The sequence below is a fragment of the Bombus vancouverensis genome, chromosome 8 (genome assembly GCF_051014615.1).
Source record: "Bombus vancouverensis nearcticus chromosome 8, iyBomVanc1_principal, whole genome shotgun sequence".
Taxonomy (NCBI): domain Eukaryota; kingdom Metazoa; phylum Arthropoda; class Insecta; order Hymenoptera; family Apidae; genus Bombus; species Bombus vancouverensis.
Genome location: NC_134918.1, coordinates 16,510,232 through 16,534,874, shown reverse-complemented (window position 1 = coordinate 16,534,874; position 24,643 = coordinate 16,510,232). Strand labels below are relative to the sequence as shown.

At 35.0% G+C, this 24,643-nt stretch overlaps 1 protein-coding gene across 1 annotated transcript in view; it reads right to left on the bottom strand.

Moving 5' to 3' along the window:
• Nucleotides 1-24,643, bottom strand: part of LOC117159636 (uncharacterized) — a 558,819-nt gene that overhangs the window by 31,766 nt on the left and 502,410 nt on the right. Inside the window, exons 5-6 of the mRNA XM_076620942.1 lie at nt 14,352-14,561; nt 13,217-13,477 (exon numbers count right to left, since the gene is read on the bottom strand). Of these exons, the coding sequence (XP_076477057.1) occupies nt 13,217-13,477; nt 14,352-14,561 (471 nt within the window). The remainder of the gene's footprint in view (nt 1-13,216; nt 13,478-14,351; nt 14,562-24,643) is intronic.

Below are 24,643 nucleotides of genomic sequence, written 5' to 3'. Positions count from 1 at the left end.
GCCTCCCTGTTGAATGAAATGAACCACGGAAAATTTATATTCTCTCGCTCAACTTGCCCCTTGAAATACCGCTGCAAACACTGACCCACATCACTGCGTGCTGCTGGCACGAAAAACGACGAGATTTCGTCGTCCGCCATCTCGTCTATTATTCCTACTTTTATTGAGGCTCGTCTTTTGTTCTATTTGTATCCTTTTTCGATTGGATCTCGCGTCTCTCGTCATGCAAAAAGGGAATCTCCTAACGTTTTTCTTCGACCATTTCAACGATGGTTACTGCGAAGCGATTGAGTAATGAACGTCGATGGGAAATTGATTTTTTTGTTACGTCTTTAGTGCTATAAAGTATATAAGTATAGTATATATTTTATAGCATATAACGTCTGTAAATATTTACGTAACTAATTAATTTTCGTCATAGTAGTATAAAAGTAGTAGTATAAAATTCTTTTCTAATTTGATTAAAAGCAACCTGAATTTATTAGCGTTACAATAATCAGCGTATAAATGGGTTATAATTATTCTTCCACGAAATTTTGCCAATTTTTCACTGTGCATGTCAAGGGATTGCGAGGAAAAAATGGCGGCTAATGCGGTTAGATTATGAAAAAGTAATTGCCCGAGCTGCCATAATTAGCCAGCTGTTATTCATGTTTCAACGAAATATATGGAAATTGTCCTGTAATTGCGGTTCGTGGTAACAATCGAGCAATCACGAAATAAAAATTTTTTACCCACATTCTCTGACATACTGTCCTAATTTATACTTCAATCTTCCTATTTTTTTCTTCCCATTTTTTAATCTTTCCGTTTCCATTAAGTGAAAAAACTTACGATATTTTTATACAATTATTATATCCAAGATAATACTTAAATACAATATATATATCTTCAAATATAATAATCTATATCGGCCCTTGTTATTCATTCAAAGATATACCAGAAATTCTTTTGCCCTTAAGCATTAACAATTCGTCTACCTGGTGATGCCTTGTTCATAAAGGTCAGGGTTTCTTTTGGTCAGTGTTCGGTAATGTCTTAAAAGGTTCCATAAATATGGAACTATGTAATCGCTAATCTGCTTGAAAACGGTGAAGACGAGGTTCGCAATAATTCTATATTATTAGAACGAATATATAAACCACGCGTATTAGCCTCTTGTCCTATCAATAAAAATGTTCTCAATTTTGAAATCACCGAACGCGCTTTGTCCAATTCTACAGAGATATTTGTCTCTTTTCTTGACGATAAAAATTTTCTCAAATAATAAGTAATTTTTCAATTATCAACACACTCTATCCAATTATCCAGCATTTTGAACCGAGGAAAATAGTCTTATCGTTCTTCTTTCGATTCCAAAGACGGTCATTTCCACAGCACCCAGTCGACGGTCTCAACGTCTTAAACAGCACCCTTCCCTCGTTTCCACGAGATACGTCATAGCATTTTCTCGACGCGACGAAAGTAGAATCCGTCGGGTACGAACGAGATCAGCGAACCGCGTGATTCGGTTACGAAGCGAACGACCGCCTGCGTTTCTCCGAATTAGATCGTCGATCGAATTATCAACGAGCGGAGTTGCCCGATATGACAGTGTGGAACGATCCCGGTGAGACCGACAGCATTGATTCCAACTGTTCGCGGCAAGCAGAGCGCGAACGAAACGTTTTGATTTACGTGCAAATTCCACCCTTGTGCCTGTTTCCTCCTCGATAAAAAAGCCACGTTCAATGACTCGTGAATCGTCGTACGGCCAAACAATTCGCGACTCTTTCTCCCGATGAGGGAACGGACGATGATGCTTCACGATCAGAAAATGCGAATGGATTGATATTAATTCTATCGACGGACGTTTTTCCAATGGCATTGGAAAATGCCACGGTTTAACGTCTTCATTAGTTTTCCTGATATTGATAGACGTTTAGCGAGTGGAATGAAGAATTTTCTGAGAACTCTTGTTAGCAGATTTGTGTTATATCAGACTGTCCCTCAAGTTTTCCCCTTGTTTTATCAAATATTTGGCATTAAATTAATTCTTAAATACCGTGGCGAAATAGAAGTAGGTATATTAATTTTCTGATGGGGTTCTGAGCTATTTTAATGGAAAATTTAAATCTCAACCTACAGATTATAAGTAAAAGGCTCATCTTTATTAAGAATTAATAAAACGAATTGCATCGTAGATTATTTTAGAGCAAAATGATAAGTTTATAAAGTGTCTGAGGTATTTTCGAATATTATACTTTGGATGTTTTATACGTTTTATACGTATTCTGTACATTTTTCTATCTTCAAATCTTCTATAAATGAATCTCTCTTTCCAAATAACTGATGTTTTATACTAAAATTGTGATGAAATAATATTCTAAACTGAGTTCATAAAATTTTCTTTCTGCACTAATGTGTATTTTACATTTCATCTTCGAAACTGAAAATAAATCTCTTCTTGCAATTGCCACGATTAATACCAAACTAATAATACAATTTTTTCTAGCTAATTAAGAAAATATCTGCACACAATATTTGATGTGTAAAAAATCACAGTTAATTTAGATTTTACAAATTCACCGCGTTACTCAAAAGACCAAATTAACGCGACAAGAAAGACACGGAATATTTTAACACAATTTGTTCAGGACGAGAAGACCAAAGCACGTATCGGAGCTAAACGAAACAAAATCAAGAAGATCGTGCTAAGACTGTCGAGACACGATGCTGGGTTTCATTGTTTCGAATTAAGAGAACTGCAACGAAAGCGTAAAAATATCAACAGCGAAATGCTTTCTCGAGTTTCTCTGCTCGTACTGTCTTGAAATTGGCAACGATACACGATGGTGAAATTAAAAACGCGCGTGTTTTATAGTTTCTCGTTATATGTGCTAGAATTTTTAAAGAAATTGAAAGCTTTTACCGTCCGTATAAATGAAATTAATTCGCAGCGATGCGTCAGCTTCCCGTGAAAGACAGCGCAAAGTTAATGTCGATGGAAGTTAAAATTTTTTCAAATAAAATCTAATTATACACGATAGAAATTTTAGATATTTATTTACTATAATGTCTTACGATAATGTCTTACGATAGATTAATATTTTATAAGAGATATTTACTTTCTGTTTGGAATAATTTGGAAATAAATGTTTGCTAAAAATATACGTATAATTTCCTGGCCGCGTGTTAAATTCAATAACCGTCGATGAATTTTATCGTTGGTTTCAATTTGATTTTTTGGAAAATTTTATTTAACAGTTTATAAATTGTGCGGCGGACCGTTGAACGAAATTCCAAATATCAAATTGAAGGGCTGTAAAATTAGAATTTAAATATTTTTCACAGTAAATATATGACTCTATGTTTTGAAAGATTTTATAATGAACAATTATGAAAAATATAAAAACAGTTTCTAACCAACTGGACCAAGTTTAATGTTCATCGATGAACTTCAATCAACAATTAATAAAAACTATGCAATTTTTTAACAAAATTCTACGGAAATACCAATGTTCGAAAATTGTAATTTTTAAAAGTTTTGAAAGTAATTATTACTTATCTGATTAATGAATTAAATAAATATCGTATGTATGATCTTAAATAAAATACGATGTAGGGATATGTATACACAGATAAACACTGTGTTGAAACTAGTTCTGAATAAATACTAAAAAAATGTACCTATAACGTATAAACTTCACATACAAAAACGTGCACCTTATCATTTAGTGAATAGAATAATCCCATAATTACTATTCTACGAAAGCGGAATCATTGAACGGCAAGATTCTCGCAAGTTTCAAATTGCTCGAGTTTAGTGAACGGTAATGTTCGCGATGTTCAAAGAAACCTGGAGGAAGACAACGCGCAATTCTCTAGCGAGTCATGATATGCAACCAAATACGATGCACCACGGGGACTGCTATAGTTTCTTGTATCGAATAATTAATGACGGCTTGGAAATCACGATGTATTTCAAATTGAGACCAGTGTTACAGTTTCATCCAAGTCTCTTACTTGCGATTGGTTACTGTTCCTTATTAGACTCAGCTTGACTAAGCGTTCACTTCATATTCGATATACTCGTATTTTAGCAAAGTTCTTATTATTTCAAAAAAGTTATTATTGAGTTGGCAACTAAGTGATTGCGGATTTTGTCAATACCACCTAATGACAATATATAATGACAATATATAATCGCATTAGTCACCACTTCATTTCTTCGATTATTGAAACAAATAAAAAACTTGATGAAACTAAAGCTCATTACGAACACTAGAATTCGAATCATTAACATCTAAATATTATAATTAAGGATTAAAAAGATATACATATATACATTTGTGGACCAAAGAAAATTTAAAATTGGAAAATTTACTTAGTACGTGCAACGAATATTAGCAACTTTTGTGTTAAACTTTGTAACATATCAGTAACAATCATTACGTCCCAAATTTCCTTTAGTCTGCCACTATACATACGCAAGATAAAAATGTACAGACAAAAAAAGAAAAAAGAAAAAAGAAAATGAAAACCCTCAAATTATAAAGTCACTCGCACAATTTCTACAGTTTTGCTCTAAATTTCTCCAAAATTACAAATTACAAAATCCACGAAAATAGGATATGAATGAACATTAACCAAACTCGCTACATAGAAGTTTATCCAGTTAGTCAAAACGATAATTACTTTCACGAAGCGAAACGAACTCGACACGTTACCGGAGAAATATAACTAAATCACGAAATATCTACAATTAATAATAATAACCGACTCGCATGCGATTGCACAAAACTGGTAGTGACACGGTTCGATCATTTAAAAGCAGGCATTAAATCGGAACCGCTGCTGCCGAGCGAATATAAATACAGCAAGTGTGTAACGGAGTTAATACGGATTTTAACGCGTATTATCGTTATCAATTAAAATCCCGTTATCTATAGTAACAACGTTAATGCGCGCATTTAAATACAACCCGATAGCGGAGCTGAAACTGCGTTTCGAAAGCCTTTGTGTTTGTCCCTTGCCTCCTCTCGCAGCCCTCTCTCGTCATTACGCGGAAGAAAACGTAATTAAAAGCTTTGTACCGCTCGCGAAAACCAGAAAGACCGGTTTTCCGGACGTTTTACTAGTTTCCGGACGTTTTACTAGTTTCCAGGCGGCCTACGCACACTGGCTACCGCGAATTTCAATGAAAAATGAAGTTTTATGATTTCGTAGGAATAAATAGAGAAGCTCGTGACAAGAATGGTTCATGCTCATATTTGTCTTTCTATCGTTAATGAAATACGTGAAAATGTGACTTTCTGTTCAACATATTTCAATTTTTTTAAATAAAATATTTTTTACGTCATATAATTTCTATGAGTGTAGCTGTAATTATATTGCAGGAGAATTATGTCTAATTAAATCAAGAAGCTAGGGACTTCGTGACAAACATTTTTACAGAACCAGTTCATTTGTATGCTTTAAGAAGAATTATACTTTTGACGAGCATATTTTTCGCGGCAGTAATGACGCGTGTGCATTTTGTAGTTGCACTATTTTTTTACAATGGAAACATATTTTTTTACGTCTTCTCAGTCTTCTAGATATTTTTCACCTAATTATAACCTCATTCGTTAAAATATTTGAAATTAAATTTTATAAAACTTATCGTACGAAAGATAAGGAATACGCTGTAAATTTTGTAGGCGTTCTAAATGCAGTACATTTTAATTTTCGGAATAGAGATCATAAACGTTCACTTGCAACAGATAGAATGCATCTTTCGAAGAATTAATGCTTCGAGTTTTGTAGTCGTCAGGAGAGAATATACTTTGCCAAAATATCGGAAAACTTTTTCGTTTAGCAAAAAATTGGTGTAGGGAACGATGTATGAGAAATTGTGCAAATTTATGAATGAGTAAGGTATGAATATGTAAAAGTTTTTGACAGATTTATCTACGTAAAGTTGGAGGAAGTGGTTTAAACTAAACCATCCCACTTAAAGTGGTTTAAAAGCTATATAAATTATGAAGTATCTATAATGAATAATATTTTGGTGTGAAATGATGCATTATAAAATGATGATTATAAAAGCTTTGAACGTTGCTGTCAAGAGGATACAAATATTATGAAACGAGCAGCAAAATCTTTAAAACAAAGGGGAAATAACGAAGATTTTAATTAAAAAGGACAGCGGACTTTTCGTAATTCGTAAGCTGTACATGTAAATTATTTTTTTTTAATTTCATGTTGCTCATATGTAATTTAAATTATTTCGTATAAAAAGAAACTGTAAATTAATCTGTTTTGACTGAAAAAAAATTCATTGCTTTCTCGTCGTAAAGGGGAGTATAAATATTTATTTCCCATTTTTATTGTATCAAAGATCTTGAATAACACTCAATCAAGTTTATATATTTATTATTTTTATTTACTCTTCCTTTTTAAGAGCTTCAAAATATTCATGGAAACGAAATTTTCACTCAAACAAAACTCAAACACACTTTTATATTTAGTTTCATACTTATATTAATTTCTGCAAAATAAATTTTAAAACTCTGATAAGTATTCAATTACATTCACGGGCTTATATCTTTTATTTCTTCTCTACTTTGACAAGCTAGAAATTATTCACCGAAACGAAATATTTTCTGTGATAAAACTCAAATACACTTTCGAGTTTAATTTCTTATTTCTTCGTCGAAATAGATATGTCAACTTGTCAAATCCGCCTGACTGTTTATTTATTTATTTATCCTGTTTTACTTGAAGCCTGTACGTCAGATTTTGCCGACGTGCATGAAGAAACGCTAAGGAACTCTAAACGAAATTGAGTGCTTCGAACCATTAAAAGTCGTTCTATCGACAAGTAGCTATAAAATGTTCGTCGTATGAAATCACAGGTTGCAACTTTTTCTCTTTTTAAATATCGAAGTCCAGAGCTGAACTTTCCAAGCGAGTAACTGTTTAAATGCAATAAAGGTTCTTGATTGAGAAGCCTGGTGTGTTCGTCCGAAACTTTCTTTCTGCGAAAAGAAAGAGATTAAAGCTGTAGTATTGGGTTTGAGAACAATTTCTTGTTCGCAGAACACATAAAAGAAATCCAATCAATTCAGGGTGCGTAATAAACGCGTGGAAATGGTTTGGATGAAATGTTATCTATCGTAAAAATAGGATATAAAAAAGTTCCGCCATAAAAGTTTGCAATTATTGATTCGAGGTGATTATTACGTTGAAAATCTTCGTTTTAGATAATTGCACCACTCAGAAGTCAAACTGATTCTACTATTCTACTATTGGATTGTGGTAGTATTTGTTCAAATTTATATTTTTATAGAACCTAAATAAAGATATCATTTCACTTACTGAAAGTTATACGAAGTATTCTATGCCGTGAATATTTTACATATTTTTAAATATTACATGCGTTCTGTGAAAATGTTTTTGTAATTGGCTTTTCAGAAACCAAAGAATTGATCTTAATATAGTTGTGCCAGTACAGCTTAACTTTCGTATCTTGTTAGAATATTTTGCCACAAATAAGTACACGATATTTGTTATAAATATCCTGCATTTCGTTGGAAAATTTTTATCTACCAAATAAAATGTTCGCTCGATGCTCTATTATAAGGAAGATCAGGAATTTCTACCTTTAATCAAAGTAAATAAACGTTTTATCTCATAAGGGTAGCTCATAATATATTCTTAAACGCGATAGAATAGTTACCTCGCAATGTTGATTATGCAAGAGATTAAAATATTTAACTTCTAATAGATAAAAGAACGCTCGATACTACTTTTTCTCTCATCTTACATCGTATTATAGTTGGAAACTAAAACTTCTTCTCCTCTGTTAATAATATTCTGCTTTTCCTATCCCTTACTCTTCAATTTGCTTTTATAATCTGCTTAAACTTTCCTTCTACTAAATAACGAAATAGAAGCTGCAGCTCTGCCGGTCAATATTAAATTCATGTTACTTTTAAGGACAAAATGGAACCTTGTATGTGAATTAATATCCTCAACTACGTAAAATTACCTAACTTATGAAATCCTTCAAAGTATTTTCTAAATTCCTTAAAAATTCCTCTAAAATTCCTTCTGGGCTATCGACTTATGTACATCTACCCTATCGATCAACAAATAACAAGACGATCGACGATCCTCATCGCGACTAGTCGAAGATGTCGAGTAGCCAAACGCCAAACGACAACATCTTGCTTCTGCTGTTATAAAACCATTTGCAATCAAGTAGTTTCTAGTCTTCCATGCTTGGAACTTTTCTTACAGCGGTGAATACGACGTGGAATGAGAAAAAAAGAGAAGAAGAACGAGGATGCGGCGACGGAGGGATGAAAAAGAGATTATGGGCGTATTATTGGTTTCGCGAGTTACGGCTCGCTTCTTGAGAAAGTTCAAGCAAAGCTGTCGCCGCGGCACGTCGCAGGGACGGGTTCAAAAAGCGCGGCGAACTTCCACTTTAATAAGCCGGAGCTTCCTAAGAGCTCGGCCCACCCGTTTCCTTATCTGCTTCTTCTCCTCTCTCTTCTTCTCTTTCCGCTCGCGTTATATTTTTATTGCGCTCCGACTTTCTGCATTTTCGATGCAATTCCGACGTAAACCGTAGATATGCAAGCGGCCATGCAAATACCATTCTACGAGGTAGTTGCTGGAACGTTACTGGAAGCTTTGGATTATTCTTTATTCTCCTTACTCAACCACCACCTTTTGCTTCTTCGACGCGAATGCTAATTGTAAGTGTTGCATTGTAACAACTTGGCAAAACTTTTTTGTAACATTTGGTGCATTACCTTAAAACACGAATATTAGATGATCTTCTGTGGCTTGATATCGCGTGACCGATGTTTACAGATTATACGATGATTCATTTTATGATGATACCTTTATGAAAGTTGAATCGACGTATTTCTTTGCTACGATTTAAAGGAAATTCTAGAATGTTTCTGTAACTTCGATTGCACGAGATAAGTACAAATAACAACAGCACATTAGTGTATCATTAAATGTGAAAACTTTTGTAATATGATTATTTTGCTTCTATAATGATATATGTTCCAATAATTATTTCGATACAGTGATTTAGTAAATAAATCAAATTAGTAGATACCAAGTAATCTGACAGGTTACACGTTTGTAACAAAGATACAATTGTATGTGATTAAGAATTAATTAAATAAGATGTGTAGTTAGATAAGTAAGATATTAGATACCTAAAGATAATATCATCCAGTATCAAAATATTTCTTCCAATTATTTTTATCATTATAACACACTTCACATAGAGAAAGCTAACAAATTCAATTTCAACATATACGAATAATTCATATTGTATCGTTTTCTTACAAAAAAATCATGTCCCTTGCACGTGTGACTGAATTTTAACATTTATTCTGTATTTGATGATTTTAATATTCCTTATGAAAAAGGTAGAGTGAGAGAAAGGGAAAGAGAAAGAAAAAACAAGGAAGTGAGAGAAAACCCACTAAACGTATACAATATTAATTTTTCCTGACGTTGTGGATATAGAAAATTGCGTTCATATTAATATTTTCATGTCTACCAAATAAAGGGAACACCTCGGGGAAAAAAGGCTGCGTTATATCTATCGTAACAATTTCCAGGGGACCAAGAGGCAGATTACGAGATGATGATAGAGAAGGAATATTAAAATTGCCGGTTAAAGAAGCTGCTTTTAACAATTTCCAGGAACTTTTGATAGGCAATGGAGCAATTTCATCCGCGTTTAGATGAGGATGTTATTTATTATGCCGCAGGGAATTTATCTCCCTTTGATCACAAAGAACGGCACTATTATTCATTCGTCCATGATAAAATATGCATTTAATGCCTCGTCGCCGAGAAGATGAAGTATTTTAGAAACGAACGATTATTTATTTTTACCTAGTAGCAGTTATTACTATTTAGCAATCTGAATAAACAGAGCTTGATACTAAAGAACTTTGAATAGTATTTCATTAAAATTTAATAGCAAAATTACTTCTAGGATATATATATATATATATATATATATATATATATATTAACATTCTTGTTACTTTCTAAATATGCAAAAATAGCTTTTAGAATAATTTTAAATCTTAATCTTACAACAGTTTTTGATTGAAACTTTTGTTGTACCTATCGACGTATGGGCATGTTAGAATACTAATTGGGATACCTGTAATTGGTTATTAGGATATTGAAGTAATATGACATCATGGGACTTTATATCGAGCTATCAAGTATCAAGATATCGAGGTTTGAAGGTATCGAAATATCAAGAAATTGTGATATATACTGCTGTATCGAGACATTAAAGCATCAAGATTATCAAATATCAGAATGCGAAGTATTATCAGAAATTTAACATATGGAGATATCGAGGTATTGTATTATTTGGATACCATAGATATCATATACAAAGTACTACAATATCAAGACATCAAAGATATCGAATATTCAAACACTGGTAACATTCGATTATTATAATTTTTCAACTTAATATACGGCAGTTTAGATAGAAATAAGTATAATACCTAACATCTTCCTAAATACACTAAAATTATGTTCCAAACGCGTGATCAATACTATTTTCTTTTTTCGTGATTACAATCCAGCATGTCAGTGAATATTTCGCTATATTTCTGCAAAATTCTAGCAATCAATATATTTCTGTTTAATCAAAATTATAATTCTTCACAATCTTTTGCGAAAAAATTCTTCTACTCTTTATTTTCTCCACTTGTGAATGAGAATGCTGGAAACTACACAAGGCACCAATAAAAAGTAGTACAAGATCTATCACTTTTAGAAGGCAAAACAGTGTTACATTAGATATCAGTATAAACTACAAAAAATTCGTCTGTTTTTCTTGAAAAACATTTACGAAAAAGGCCACTAAAATCCAACAGAATGGACAATCATTATCTCCGCGTTACACGAAACATTAAGGATACTGATTTCAAGACGTTTCAGAAAAACCAGCTCTACACATATCTCCCGGAATTTCCCCTCGAAATGGAGACATACACAGGATATCGAACGAACGGTAACATAACCAGGAATTGGAGGCAGTGGTATCCGAAACAGGTTTCCGGAACGGAAGCGACAACCGCACAACGAAACAATTGGGGATGCGGTAATTTCTCCGGCCGCACGATCATCGATGAAGCTTGTAGCGGTCGGCGCTCACGCAATTCAGTTCTGATTAGCCGATGTACGATACGCCGGCATATTTAACTAACTAATGCAGTTGCAAATTAGCTATTAGTAGGTGTTACACGCAGTGGCAGATAGGCGTAGGGGTAATCAAATTAAATAGAATAGTTACTGTCTCCCATGTCGACGGTGAAACTACATAACCCTGTTAGCCTAACTGCGCAAAGTGCACGCGTACTGCTAGTATACACAGTACGAAGGATAGAAGACCATGTGCGTGCACAACGATGAGAAACGTGTGCATTAGCACACCGTGCGAATAACATGTATAAACAGGGATGATGCATAGGTGAAATCCGCGCGTATCCCTCGAGGATGTTATCAGTATCGCGTCTCCGTGTCTCCGGGAAAATATTGAAACGTCTGTCAAAGGAGAGAACGTGGCTGGAAAATCGAGTTTGACGGGGAATTGCTTGATACGGGGAAAGGAAGCTATTTTACTTTCTCAACACTGACAGAAGTATCATCCATCGACGCGTCTATGGCCACGTACAAAGTGTACGCAAATTCGATTTATGATACCGCGCGTATAGTAAAATTTCTCTTGGGATTAAGGAACCGAACGGGGAACGTTAAGTTTATTATTTCGTAATTTCCAGCGGAAAATTAGAGAATTATGAATTGGGAATATCTCGAGCGAAACTTGTAATTCTGCCGTGGATGTTTGTTTTGAGTAATTGTGTTTTTGGTGCGTGGAAATACGGAATGGTTGAAATTAAGCTATTGTAGACGATAATATTAATGTTTCAAGGTATTTTTGTTTAAATAAGATTGCACGTGGCTTGTGAATACCTACGCAGTTTGTTTAGATTAACTGTAAATGTAAATTGTCATTGTAAATTGTAATGTAAACGTATCCATACAAACTACTAAATCTTCAATTAGTTAAAAGCACATCTAACATTTAATTATAATGTTATTTGCTTTCAAAACTGTCTTATGGACTTGAATTTTAAACTTTCAGATGACAATGCAATAAAAGTTTCTGCATTATTATCGATACTTTCTCCAATATTAATCGAATTGAAGACGAAAGATTTGTCAGAGTACCTATTTTTAGAATGCAAGATTTAAATGGATACTCGAAAAGAAGCTCTGGGATGCTTGTCGGGAACGCCTTATGCAAACGTTTACACACGATTGGATAACCATAGCACATGTGTATGGTACTGATGCAAATGGTAGAAGTGCGTTGGTATCGATATAAGCACAAACGACATGGGCGAGCCATTTAAACGGTAACAAGAGTGCCGTGTTACGGGAACGGAATTGGTGCAGGGAACGAACGGACGGCCGATCGAACAAGTACCATAGACAGAATATTATCGGTTCATTATACCGGAACTTCGCCGTGGTTACAGTTAATCGAGTAATCGTTGTTAAACTCGATCAATACGGTTAAGTTCCTGGAACGTTTGTATGCCTAAACGATCTAATATTTGGCATAGTTGATGCAAACGAAAGTTGTTCGACGTGTGAGTCTCTTTTGCTGTTTTCTCGATGCTATTATACTGGTCTAAGAAATTATGCGGATAACATAATGATATAGCGATCACAGAATATAGGAAACTCTAAAGATCATGTAAAAATTGTTAAGAATGTAATTAATAATTTATTCTAGCGTCTTCTCAATTACAATTTAATTCTCTTTCATTCTGTTCTTTTGTACTGTACTTTTAAATCTTCTTTTAACTACACGTACATCTGATTGTTAAAGCCTTTTTTACGATTAAAAATACACGAATGTTAAAACTTCTAAAATGCTCTACTATATCGTAATAAAATAACAAAAATTTAGATCCTTCTCAGAGACGGATGATCTATAGCCGGCAGATAAGTCAATCAAGACTCTGAAATACCGAAACGTTCGATTAAATTCCTACGCAATAAATCACAAAGTTTCCCAGAATCACACGATGAATCAAATGAAGCGATCGTTTAAGAAAGGGCAACGATTCGCTTGGACAGTACTAATGGGCATATTTAGCGCATTTATACAAACCTGTGAAAGTTGCTCTGTCGTTGCCTCGGTCGCCAGTCTAGCCAAACCCTCCTCGTACCTCTCCAGGGCCGTCAGTCTAAGCAGCAAGTTTTGCAGCAATGCCGAAACTTCCTGCCTGGCCGCAGCGTCGACCGCAGCGACCTTCTGCGTGATGGACCTGACGTGGCCCATCACCCTCTCGTCCCGGAAATCGTACGGGAATGTTTCTGTCCATTCGGCTAGCAGCTGCACCAGTCGTGGCACGAAACGTTGCAGACGTTCCTGGAACACGCCAGACAGATTCCAACCGGTTCCACTTCCTCCCTTTTTATTAGTTCACTTGCTCGTACATGCGTTGCCAAACAAGTTTTAGATGAGATGCGGAAATTGGAACGCCACAGAATGCACGTGCCCAACGAATCTTTCAGAACTTTCGAAAACTTGGGACCCTTCAGAGATTGCGAAGCGATACGAATTGTGTGAACTTATTAGCGTTTTACATCTTTTGCTATTTAATGTGATTCTGTTATTTTTGCTTCGATAAGTTAACTATACCGCGTTATATCAAATATTGCATATCCATAATTATTTCCTTCGCAAATGTAGATTATACAAGGCACAGACAAAGATGATAATAATAAGACGATAGTACATGTTTCACCAGTAAGTAAATCCCGCTCAAAGAATAATGCAAATCACCGTAAAATAAGAAACCACCATGACATTTGAACATCCGAATCTCTTCCACCCTGAACATACTGAAGAGAATGCACAATGAAAAAGACTAAAATACTAAAAAGTGCCAAGTGCAAAAGAACATAACTTTAAATTATAGAAGAAGCCGAAAAAAATAAAATCGGGTAAAAATATCAGTAAAGATACTAAAGCAGAAGACAGCAGCTAAACAAGAAGAAAAGAGAAGAATCGTCAGGGTGGAAATTCATTTGCGAGCGAAACATTTCTGGCCTGGATACGCGTGCTCGTTATTACAACTGGAACGAGAGCGAGCGTGCCAGGGTGATTCTCCGAGGGGGTGAATGCGAAAAGGGGGTCGAGCTTGCGAGACGATGAAACGATAATGCACGCGGTGGCCGTAAAGTGCACGCCCGGAAGGTTCTTGGTGGGCTTTTGTGGGACGGTTGCATTCGTGGCTCACCTTGCCACTATCTCCAGTCAGGTTTTGCTGATGCTCGCAGAGGGCGCAGACCTCGCCCAGGAGCTCGTGCGGCTTGATGAAGAGTCTGGCGCTCAGCAAAAAGGCGAAGAGGTACGCCCGATCGGGATAATATTCTTCGGTGGGTACCATATGCTGTACCAAGGCTTCCAGTGAGCCCGACACCAGGTTCCCGTCTCGATAGACCAGAGCCTGAAATGAAACACGAGTCTGGTTAATTGATCGTGATTACTCTAAGGCGCCTCTATGAACTTTCACGGCGGTGAATTTACTTTGAGCTGCGAGAAGGAACATTAATTTTTCGTTTGGAATTAAAATATCGCGAGGGTTATTGAATTTTTGATATAAATGGTTTGATGTATAAAGTATGTAAAGTATAATGTAATTATATAAATACAGCGATTGTAATAATGAAGTAATAAATAAATCGATTATTACTGGAAAAAACTTGTCTGATTTGCTTGAGCATTTTATTAAGTATTACATGTTTCAACGTAATTTACATTTGTCGATTGACAATATTAATTGCACGTACAAATTGCAACTTACACGGACAAATATGTTAATCAACATGTTAATAACATTACCGGCTATATGATATAACAGAGCAATAATTTGGCAATTATGTATAATGTATATTATGAAATAATTTATACTATTATTAGGAATTCAATAGGAAATATGAATCTCGTAATAAATAACACGTATCATATGCGAATCTCGAAAACAGATTAATTTATTCTGGAATTCGTTCCTGTTCTTTCAAAAGCAAATAGGAAAGTCTAAGATTTAACCAGAATCAGCCCGTTAAAGCGAGATGACGTTGCAAAACTCACACATGATCAGCAGCTTTTCAGTTCTTTTGGGATATTTGCCAAATTCAACTGCTGTAAAAGATTAATCCTCTACATTCCAGCTACGCAGTATTTTAACTTTTGTTTGCTTAAAATACATAGAGATCGATACCAACGAAATATCGTAGAAATAGCGGAAAATGCTCGTGAGTTCCAATAATGGCACATATAACTCTTTTGTCACCACTTATATTTATTTAGGAGACTGGAAGGAAATTGATACGAATGTTAACAGATCTGTAAATTGAGAAAACTGTGGATAAAATCAAATGTTAGTCGAATATTTTGTTATACGCGCATATAAAGATTTTAAGCGTTTCTAACAATAATCCTCTAATAATCTAATAAGTATAAATTTAATTCGTTGCTTCCCATATCTACGTTATTGATAAAGAAAAATATTCGAAATTGTAAGTTTGTATATTTTCGCGTAATCCTCGAATAAGTAATAAAGCAATCCGTTTCATAAACGATTCACAAATCATCAAATGATAGTTTGTATCGTGTTAATTCTTGTCGAAGCGCTATTTAACGATAGATTAATACGTTATTAGCAGACATATTAATTAACGTAACGTCGTCGTCTGTCGATTAAATATGCTGATGCATAAAGCCGGATTTCATTGCAGAGGAAATACGCAGTCGCTCGATAATGTCGTTAAACCGATATTTCACGGGAAGCGTAGGTAGGATTTAAATTCGTTTGAATCACACAGAGACGGTCCATGAAACTGATTTCCGACGATTCGTTATTGGGACGGACTAAGCGCGATGTAATAATCGTTGAAATTTTACAGGCGCGATTTTCGCGCGAATTTCAACATCAGGAACGGAGCCAACGGAGGCCCAAAGCCATATTTTGTAACTTTATAGTCGCATAAATATCTCACTTTATGATACTCTTAAAGTAAGAAGTAACGATGAATGAAAATCTGATTCTTTTTCGAAAGCTCTCGAACTAACAACGTGTAATAGTAACATTCGGCTCGGTTCTTCGATAATTCTTTTTATAATATTTCCTTCTGGTATTTTTGGAAAAATTAATAGAAATACGTCTAATTTTAATTTTCTTATCAACTTGTACAATGTGTTTAAGTTCTCATATATTTCGATATTTTAAGAAGATTTCGAATTCGATGCATTTATTAGAAGATGTATGCTACAATGAAGTTTGAGAAAAGAAGAATTCGTGTGACATACGTGCCATAATTACGAAATCTTTCTACGATGATGATGATAGACTGCTGATATTTACGTAAATTCAAATTTTTGTGGCCATAATTCGGAAATGAGGACCTTCGCAAACATATTTTTCACCTACTAAACGTTATAACTCGATATTCTTTAAATCCATAAATGCATAAAAATTCACAATTGCAATTAATCAATGATAATCTAAATACTTTTATAAACTACTATGTAAATTACAATAACCCTGCCAGAATACTATTTTCACACGATTATCTTGATTATGATATACCGTTTTCTGTAAGATTATCATGCTTTCGAGATGGCCATCCGACTTGGTCGTTCCTTTTAATGTTCGCGAAGCTTTAACGGAACAGTGTAACGACAGAAACTTTTCGAAGTTGGTACGTGTACGAAATCAGAAATTCGTTTCGGTAGAGGGACAGTCGAATGCCTGGAGCTTTTCATTCGGTCCTGGAACAAAGTTTCTACCTGTGTCCTGTTAAATCTGCGAGCCATTAAAGTTGCGCGAACCGGCTAGGTAAAGCCCAGCCAACTCGCTGAGGATTCAAATGGCTTAAACTTATCGCGGGCTAATACAGTATTGACGGGGTAAAATTCCTCCCTCGTAAACTTGCCATCGACGAGGAATCGCGAAGAAGGGAAAAAAGGAGGAGAGGTTCACCCTGAGGATCTGGTTCGACGAAAAACTTACCGTTTCTATTCGAAATTTACGCTTCCGCAGAGTTTAGCTCGATTCATCGACTGCAAATGAACCACGATGTCACGCGATAGAAAATCTTGCAAAGATTTTTCCTAGTTCTATCTTGGATAATTGCAGCTCGTGGTACAGTAAATGGTTCCAAATAGTAAATTGAAGTTAAATGAAATCAGCGATGCGAAGAGAGAATAGAGGTATAATTTCAAAATAGAAGAGCATAAATTCCCAAGGAATTACAAAGATGATGATTTCACGAGATCACATTATCTTCTAAAGGTCTTCAAACGAATTGAAGAAGGAAATGATGAAATGTACGCATTAGGATTTTTTTTATGTATTTGTGAGCTATAAAAAGCATCTTATTTCCATACTCGTGTTTAGAATTGTTGAAATATTTGTCAAAATATATATGAAACACAAAAGAATATGAATAATAAGCAGTATGCAACAAATTGCAAGTAGAAATTAAAATATTTCTTATAATTCTCAATTAAATGTAACTAAATTTAAGATTTCTGTAAAATTTATTATTATTAAAATACGTATCTTCCTTTATTTCAAGTATTCTACGTTCACGAGAAAATAATTAAAGAATATTAATTTACATTTAATGTATCGTATTACAATTACAATTTAGATACTATTATAACGTGCCACTGCAATAAAAAAATTGCGAGCAGTGGGAGCACAAAAGATGCTAAGGAGTTCAAATAACGTTCCTTTTTGAATTATAAATAAATATTGAATCGCTCTAAAAGAATAGAATTTTAATGAATAATAGAAGAATAACTTGGAACTAAGATGATTTCCTCTTATCCGTCATATCAAACAGACTTAAAGGCATCGAGTTAATCTATACACCTAATGAAAAACACTTTCAATTGCAAGAATAACACAGAAAGAACTAGAACTTCAAATAATCGATCCAATTCTGTTAGGAACTCGTCTGAAATTCATCGAGGTACTCGCTTCTCATTCACTGTTTCCTCATTCACTCTTTCCGGGCTTCTACGAAACAATTACCGCGTACCTCGTGCTAATCGTTCCATGCGCCAAGGCTATGCAATGACGCACGGAGTATACCTCACTTAGGAGGAGGCTGGCTCTTTTTCAAGAAACCGGACAATTGCGGTGCGCGTTTAATCGCAAAAGAAACCGGGAAAACAAATCCGCGAAACCGGGTCTGGCCGCGTTTTAGCTAAACTTTTGTCGTCGCTGTAACAATCGCAGCCATTCAGCGTCAGGAATCTAGCGTCGCTTCTGTCCGAAAAAAAGAAAAAAGGAGAAAGAAAGATAAAAGGGGAAGAAAGGAGAAAGGCGAGGAGAAAACGTGGCTCGGCGGGACGAAGAAAACGCACGGTCCACCCGTTATAAAACATTCCAACGTCACCGGACTATCCGAGCTTCTACAGGCTGCGGCCGTTCGTTTTTGTTTTCGTCATCGATCCTGCTTCCCGCCTGCCAGACACCGTTTCTCCTTTCCTCTTTCTCGCCCGTGTTTAAACCGCTTTTGTTTTGCGCCTCGTTTTGCGTCCAGACATGGGAATAGCCTGGAATAAGTTAACGATAAGGCTACAGTGACTAGCATTAATGTTTGGATATTTCATGAAATTGGAGAATTATTTCGTTTGGTTATTCTTTCTTCTTTGGAACAAGTACACGCGTTAGATAAATTGGTCGAGTAGTACGTTTGTTTATGTTTTCCTAAAAACGTACATCAGGTGTCGTTATTCTTATGTAAAATTTATCTAATCAGCGAGTAATTTATTTATCCCATTCTTTTTATAAATTCAGATTCGTGTATCTTTATATTTTTTTAGACAATTTTTATGACTTTCTGCGAAATATGTGTATTAATAAAAAGAGAATAGATTTATTGCTCGACTCAGTAAAATGTATGTTTCTATCAAATGAAATATTTACTTTAACATATGAAAACAAACGTATTAAAAGCAAATGTGTACAAGATTAATGTTGCGCATATCGTGGTACCAGAATATTAATACGAGTTACACTGTATATGAGTTTGTCAGAAGATATACTAGTCAACTTCATAAATAGGAAAAGAGGATAATAATGTTACGAATATTTGTTGATTTTCTATAGAATTTAATTTACTGACATTTATTATGAGTCTTAATTTAAAATTTACTATTATAGTATTTGTTGTTATTTCTATACACAGAGGTAAGATCAGAATAGTTATTATTTTATTGAATGGATAAATCTATCACACCGTTCTGAACCAAAAAACCTTTATTGCATGCGCTTACAAAAAAAAAAGGGATAAAAACAAAAAGGCATCTTAAGCCTATCGATTACATCTATCGATTGTAACTAGGATCATCCTCTAGTTACTATTTCTTATAACTAACGCATCTGCATATGGATGGCGAGCACGAACTCACGTTGTCATTTTCAACAGTATTTTAGAATTTACGATTACTTATACCATGCGTTAGCATCTGTTATACTCGAAACTCGAATAACAAATTTACAGTAAAATTTACATAATACTTCCTGTAATTCTTCTGAAAGAAACTCGTTCAATTCTAACGTCCAATCCCGAGGAAACAAATGCTACATTTTCTATGGGGAAAAAGAGACTACGAAACAATGATAAGGAAGTTTTCGTAATTAGAAGACAGCTATAATCGAACGACGACTTCCGTCTTAAGAAGGCAATAAAGCAAACGACTGGAAACTTTCGTTCTAGAAATCGTCGGGTTATTTCCGCCATTTCTGTCGTTTTGTTCCGATCCGGTATTGTCCCTCGCTTTTTCTATTTTCTTCACCTTGTTCCTTCATATTCTAATACTAATTCTATACCCATTCCGCCGTAAGCAATCCTAACAATTATAGCAATTTTGATCTTTTAATAATCAAGGAAAACAAAAATTCTGAGATTCGTACAAAAGTGATTGAAGACTCAATGGGAAGGAAATTTTTTCGAGTATTGAGAATTATGCCGCGAAAAAGTATACATAAAACTATGATGCTAAATCGTTGTCGTATCATTATTTTATTTCCATAATGTTAAATGCGATTATTAATATTCTATTTCATATTTACCGAGTAAAACTTTGTTCAGCACGCCTTCAATATATCAAGGGAAAAACCACAGACAGTCTCCGCAAGATTAATCTCGTTAGTAATCCACTAATCCCAATCCAGACACGTTTGCCGACATGCGTTCCATGCAAGTTCTTTGAACGACGACGGCGTGCCACAATTTTGAATTCGTTTAGCGATTCGAGGTGCTCAGCAGGGAGCAAGGAGCGTCGTGTAGCGAGAAAATTTCATTTCTAGGCGAGACGAGCGGATTAGAAACCGTCAAAGTCATCCGGGTTCCGGCGTTATTTCCCGCTAGGTCGAAAGACAATCAACCGTCGGAGAAGATCGAGAATGGAGATAGATTCACCTGGTTGATGCGCGTTGCCCTCGAGAACGAAAGCTGAAGCGCTGGTAATAAGTGATCGCGAAATAATGAAGATTCTTTGAGAGCTCCGGCGAAATTTATCTAGCCTGATGGAATCCATTAGAGCTCGTTTTCTTTTTTCTTTTTCTTTATTTTGAGAAAACTCTCGCGAGAAAAATACAGCGGTAAAAGATAAAAGGTTAACCGAACTGAAAATGGAAACGAGAGTTTTAGAAATTAACTGATCGAGAAATTCGAAGAACTCGAGCACTCGAGGAACGCTGGAATTACGAGGATGAATTTTTGGTTCCCGATATTAATTAGTTGTATATAAAATGGATAATTTTATAAATGTGTAGAATTACCCAAAATTTAGTGTATTATTATGTACAATACTTATTTCAAATCATTTAGAGAAAAAATTGATCGTCTCGTTTCCAACTATCTAGTAAAATGGAAACTTTTCAATATGAATTGGATCATCGATCGTCGATGACATTTTGTAGCTTGGAGACAGCGATAAAGAGAAAGAGTAGAGAAATAAGAAAATATGGTAACATATCACGAATAGACGCGTTAAGGTTTTGATCGATGTAGTGGAAGTTGCGATTCTATGTTTGAGTTTCGCTGCACAGCTATTTTACTAGCGAAGAGTGAAAATGAGTTTTCGATCGTTGAAGACTGTTAGAAAGAAGTTTCAGCAATGTTTCGGTTATCGTGTGCGATGTGCTCGTTGCAGTAGAAAGTCATTAATATTACGATCCGAATATTAGTTATTTCTGCGAAAGTTCTCTCTAAGAGGAGGAGTACGCCACTGACAGTTATCGATAGTGATAGTTGTTTATTTGTATCTAATATGCATGTTCAGTCGAAGATGTTACGAATATTTAAGGTGGTGTTTCTATAAGACGAAATAAAAACACAATGAAAAATGAGATAATTGAATTTCAGGCTTTATTTATCAATTATTATCTAAAAAAATTTTCTCAGCCGCAATGGTATTTTAGTTGATCTTTTGCCACAACATCGGTTATTGTCACAACTAATATGACAGATTTCAGACGAACTTTTAGAAATAATAGCCTGTTCAATGTTACGTTGTTTATTTCGTTCTCATTTTAGCACATTAAAATGTCTCTTATACTCTCATCATTTATTTTCGACCATCCACTATATATCAAAAGAACCTCATTACTTATGGGATAACCTGGTATAATAAATCAGCCGCATAGAACAAAGCGTCGATCAAACGAGACAACAAAATCTACCGATGCAGTGTGTCGTTGATACAGACAACTTCAGGCGAGCGCGAAATTTACGGGTAGACTTTATGAAAAGCTGCTCGCCACGCAAACGTATCCAAGCTGAGCTTGCAAAAGCTCAAGCGAAAAGATCACTATCGCGTGAGGTTGCGCGCGCGGAAAGATTGTAAACTTTATTGCTTCGTGGATCCTCCGGATATAAAAAGAGAGCGATTTATATGTATTTTGCCGGACTTCGTTTTTAAACAGCGAAGTATTGAGAAAAGGACTGAGTTCATTATGTACAGGTGAGTGATAATGACAAGAATGAATGATTCAATTTCAAGTGATATCACAGGTAATCTGCTGGAATTTGAAAGACTATTAGTTACTGCTTTAAAAAATATGCTCATGTGGAAATTGATAAATTAGATTAAGTTATCGTTTGATTCCATTTATGAATTTAACGTTTCGATTATTTTTACGAACTATATGAACTTGTGAAACCTAGTGCCTGCGCACTTAGTCACGATAGATGAGTCGTAAATCCATGACAGGAGTAATTCGTAGACACGAGGTTTCCTTTCCCGCGGGACCAGTCTCTCCGTTGACCTGCGCTATTACTTTGATAACCTCGCAGTTATCAAGATGTGTGCGAGGTCCTAAGAGGACTGTCCAAGTTCTGAGACGTTCAATGATTCATTAGCTACTCATTTCTCGCAATTCCACATAAATCGTCGTATATAGTACTTTAGCAAATTTTATTCTAATTTAATAGAATTGACATGTCAAATTACTTTTCTGGAATTAACTCGTAATAAATTACAAATTGATATATTTACCGATGTGTAAGTTACACCGAGACAAAACTAATTGGACGCTTAAAACGAACAGTTAGTTAAAATGGAAGTTCAAGGTGGAAAATTAAAAACGATAATAAAGATAAACTAAACTCTGAGCGATAGCTTTTAATAGCCAACCTCAGATTCTATATTTTACGTACTAACGACGTTGATTTATATTAACTGCATTTGTAACAAAAGTGCTTAGTCTACGGCACTTGCGATATGCCGTAGAGTTACCGAGTTTGCCACTTCTGTCGCGTCATTATATCAGCGTGACGTAACTGCCAGATGTAAGGATTGTAAAGCCGTGTATGTTCGCGATTTCAGCGATAGTATAGCGACACGAATCGCTCGCGATGGGCGTCCCTTTCATTTCAAGGAGGTCAGCCGTGCTTCTATTCCGGCGAAATTGGATGGAACGAGGGTGCAAGTGATCACGATAACAAATTTTCCAGCAGCGACGCTGGAAAATACGAAACGACGCCCGGCAGAGATTGCAGTTTACGAGCTGGATAGCGATAGCGCGACTAGGAAAATTTCGTCCAGGATCATGTGCCGGGCCCTTTGTCCACTAATCTTATCGTACTTTCTTTGCAGCAACTTAATGGAATTTTAAACGTCCATCTTATCGCTCTACCAACGATACTACTTGCGAAGGCTAACAGCCACGTAGCTGGAATCCTGATGGAGAACTGACGTTTGAATGAAACTTGTATCGTTTTTATTAATAGTATGTTACAACATTTTTTAAACTACAATTTCACTTGTTATTTCCATATATCCTCAAATATTATATTATAGCGATCATTTATTAACACTGGAACTGCTAGGATGCTCAAAACAACCAATTCATATAGTATTTTCATGGAAATATGATACATTTACAACGATTTTTGGGAAATGTTAATGTTCGAAATTTTGACATGGATGAAGGTTTCTTCTTTCGCTTGTTTCGCGTGTGTTTTCAAAAAATAGCTTTCACTTTAATTTCTTCTTGATAGAAAATATTTGGCGGTAAACTTTGAATGTAAAAAGAAGAATTTAGCGTAAATATTTGTTTGCAATTTCCTCGTTTCCTGTTGTCGAATTGTTTTACGTTTTCAAGTATCCTAATTATTCTATATTATGTAATATATTTAAGAATTATTTCAGTATATTTATTCAGACGTAAAATTGTATAACTCTAATTGCAGGAGTTTCTTATCAACCGATGAAACTTCTACGCAACTGTTTGAAGCAGAAATATTTTCTTATAGATGAAATGTAACTGAATGTGCCTTACAAATTGAATATTTCAGATACCACTGTTAAAGTAATTTAGCATTCTGAGAGGCTTAAGTTACGGGAAGTAAAGGAAAATGGCACAGTGGCGAAGAAAATAATCAACAACCGCGCTTAATCTCCTAGTAAAGTAAAAGGGACCACTCGTCAAGAGACCGTGTTTAATTAACCGTTGTTGCAATTAATTTACGTGAGAACCAGAGTGAAAAGTTATTTATTCTTTAATTAAACTCTGGGGGAGCCGGTGAGTTCGGACGATTAAAAATTGTTAACGCGTAATTTACCTTGATATTCGCCGAACTTCTTTAACAAGAATATAAATTACGAAATCTCTGTGAACTTCCTATGTGAAAAACATCAAGCATTTAACAGTTTAATTATAACTTCGTTTATTACAAAGTGCAACACGTTTGTAATCAAATTGTCTCGTACGCAAAGTGTTCTTAACTTTATACTTCAACTTCAATCTTATTCAACTCCAAAGACCATAGAAACATTCGGGACATTTTTCAATTACGTTTAATTTATAAAGTTACGTGAAGTTATTTGTACGCAAGGAAATAAAAATTAAAATTGTCATTAAAAAAATTAAACAAAATTAAAAATATCATAAGTAACAATATTAAAAAAGAAAGACTGCTTTGGTGTTCGATAAAATAAAACATCGGAGCATAGTGGGAAGTCATCGTAAAAATTGTCGTCGATACGAAGAAAGTAGGGAAAGTA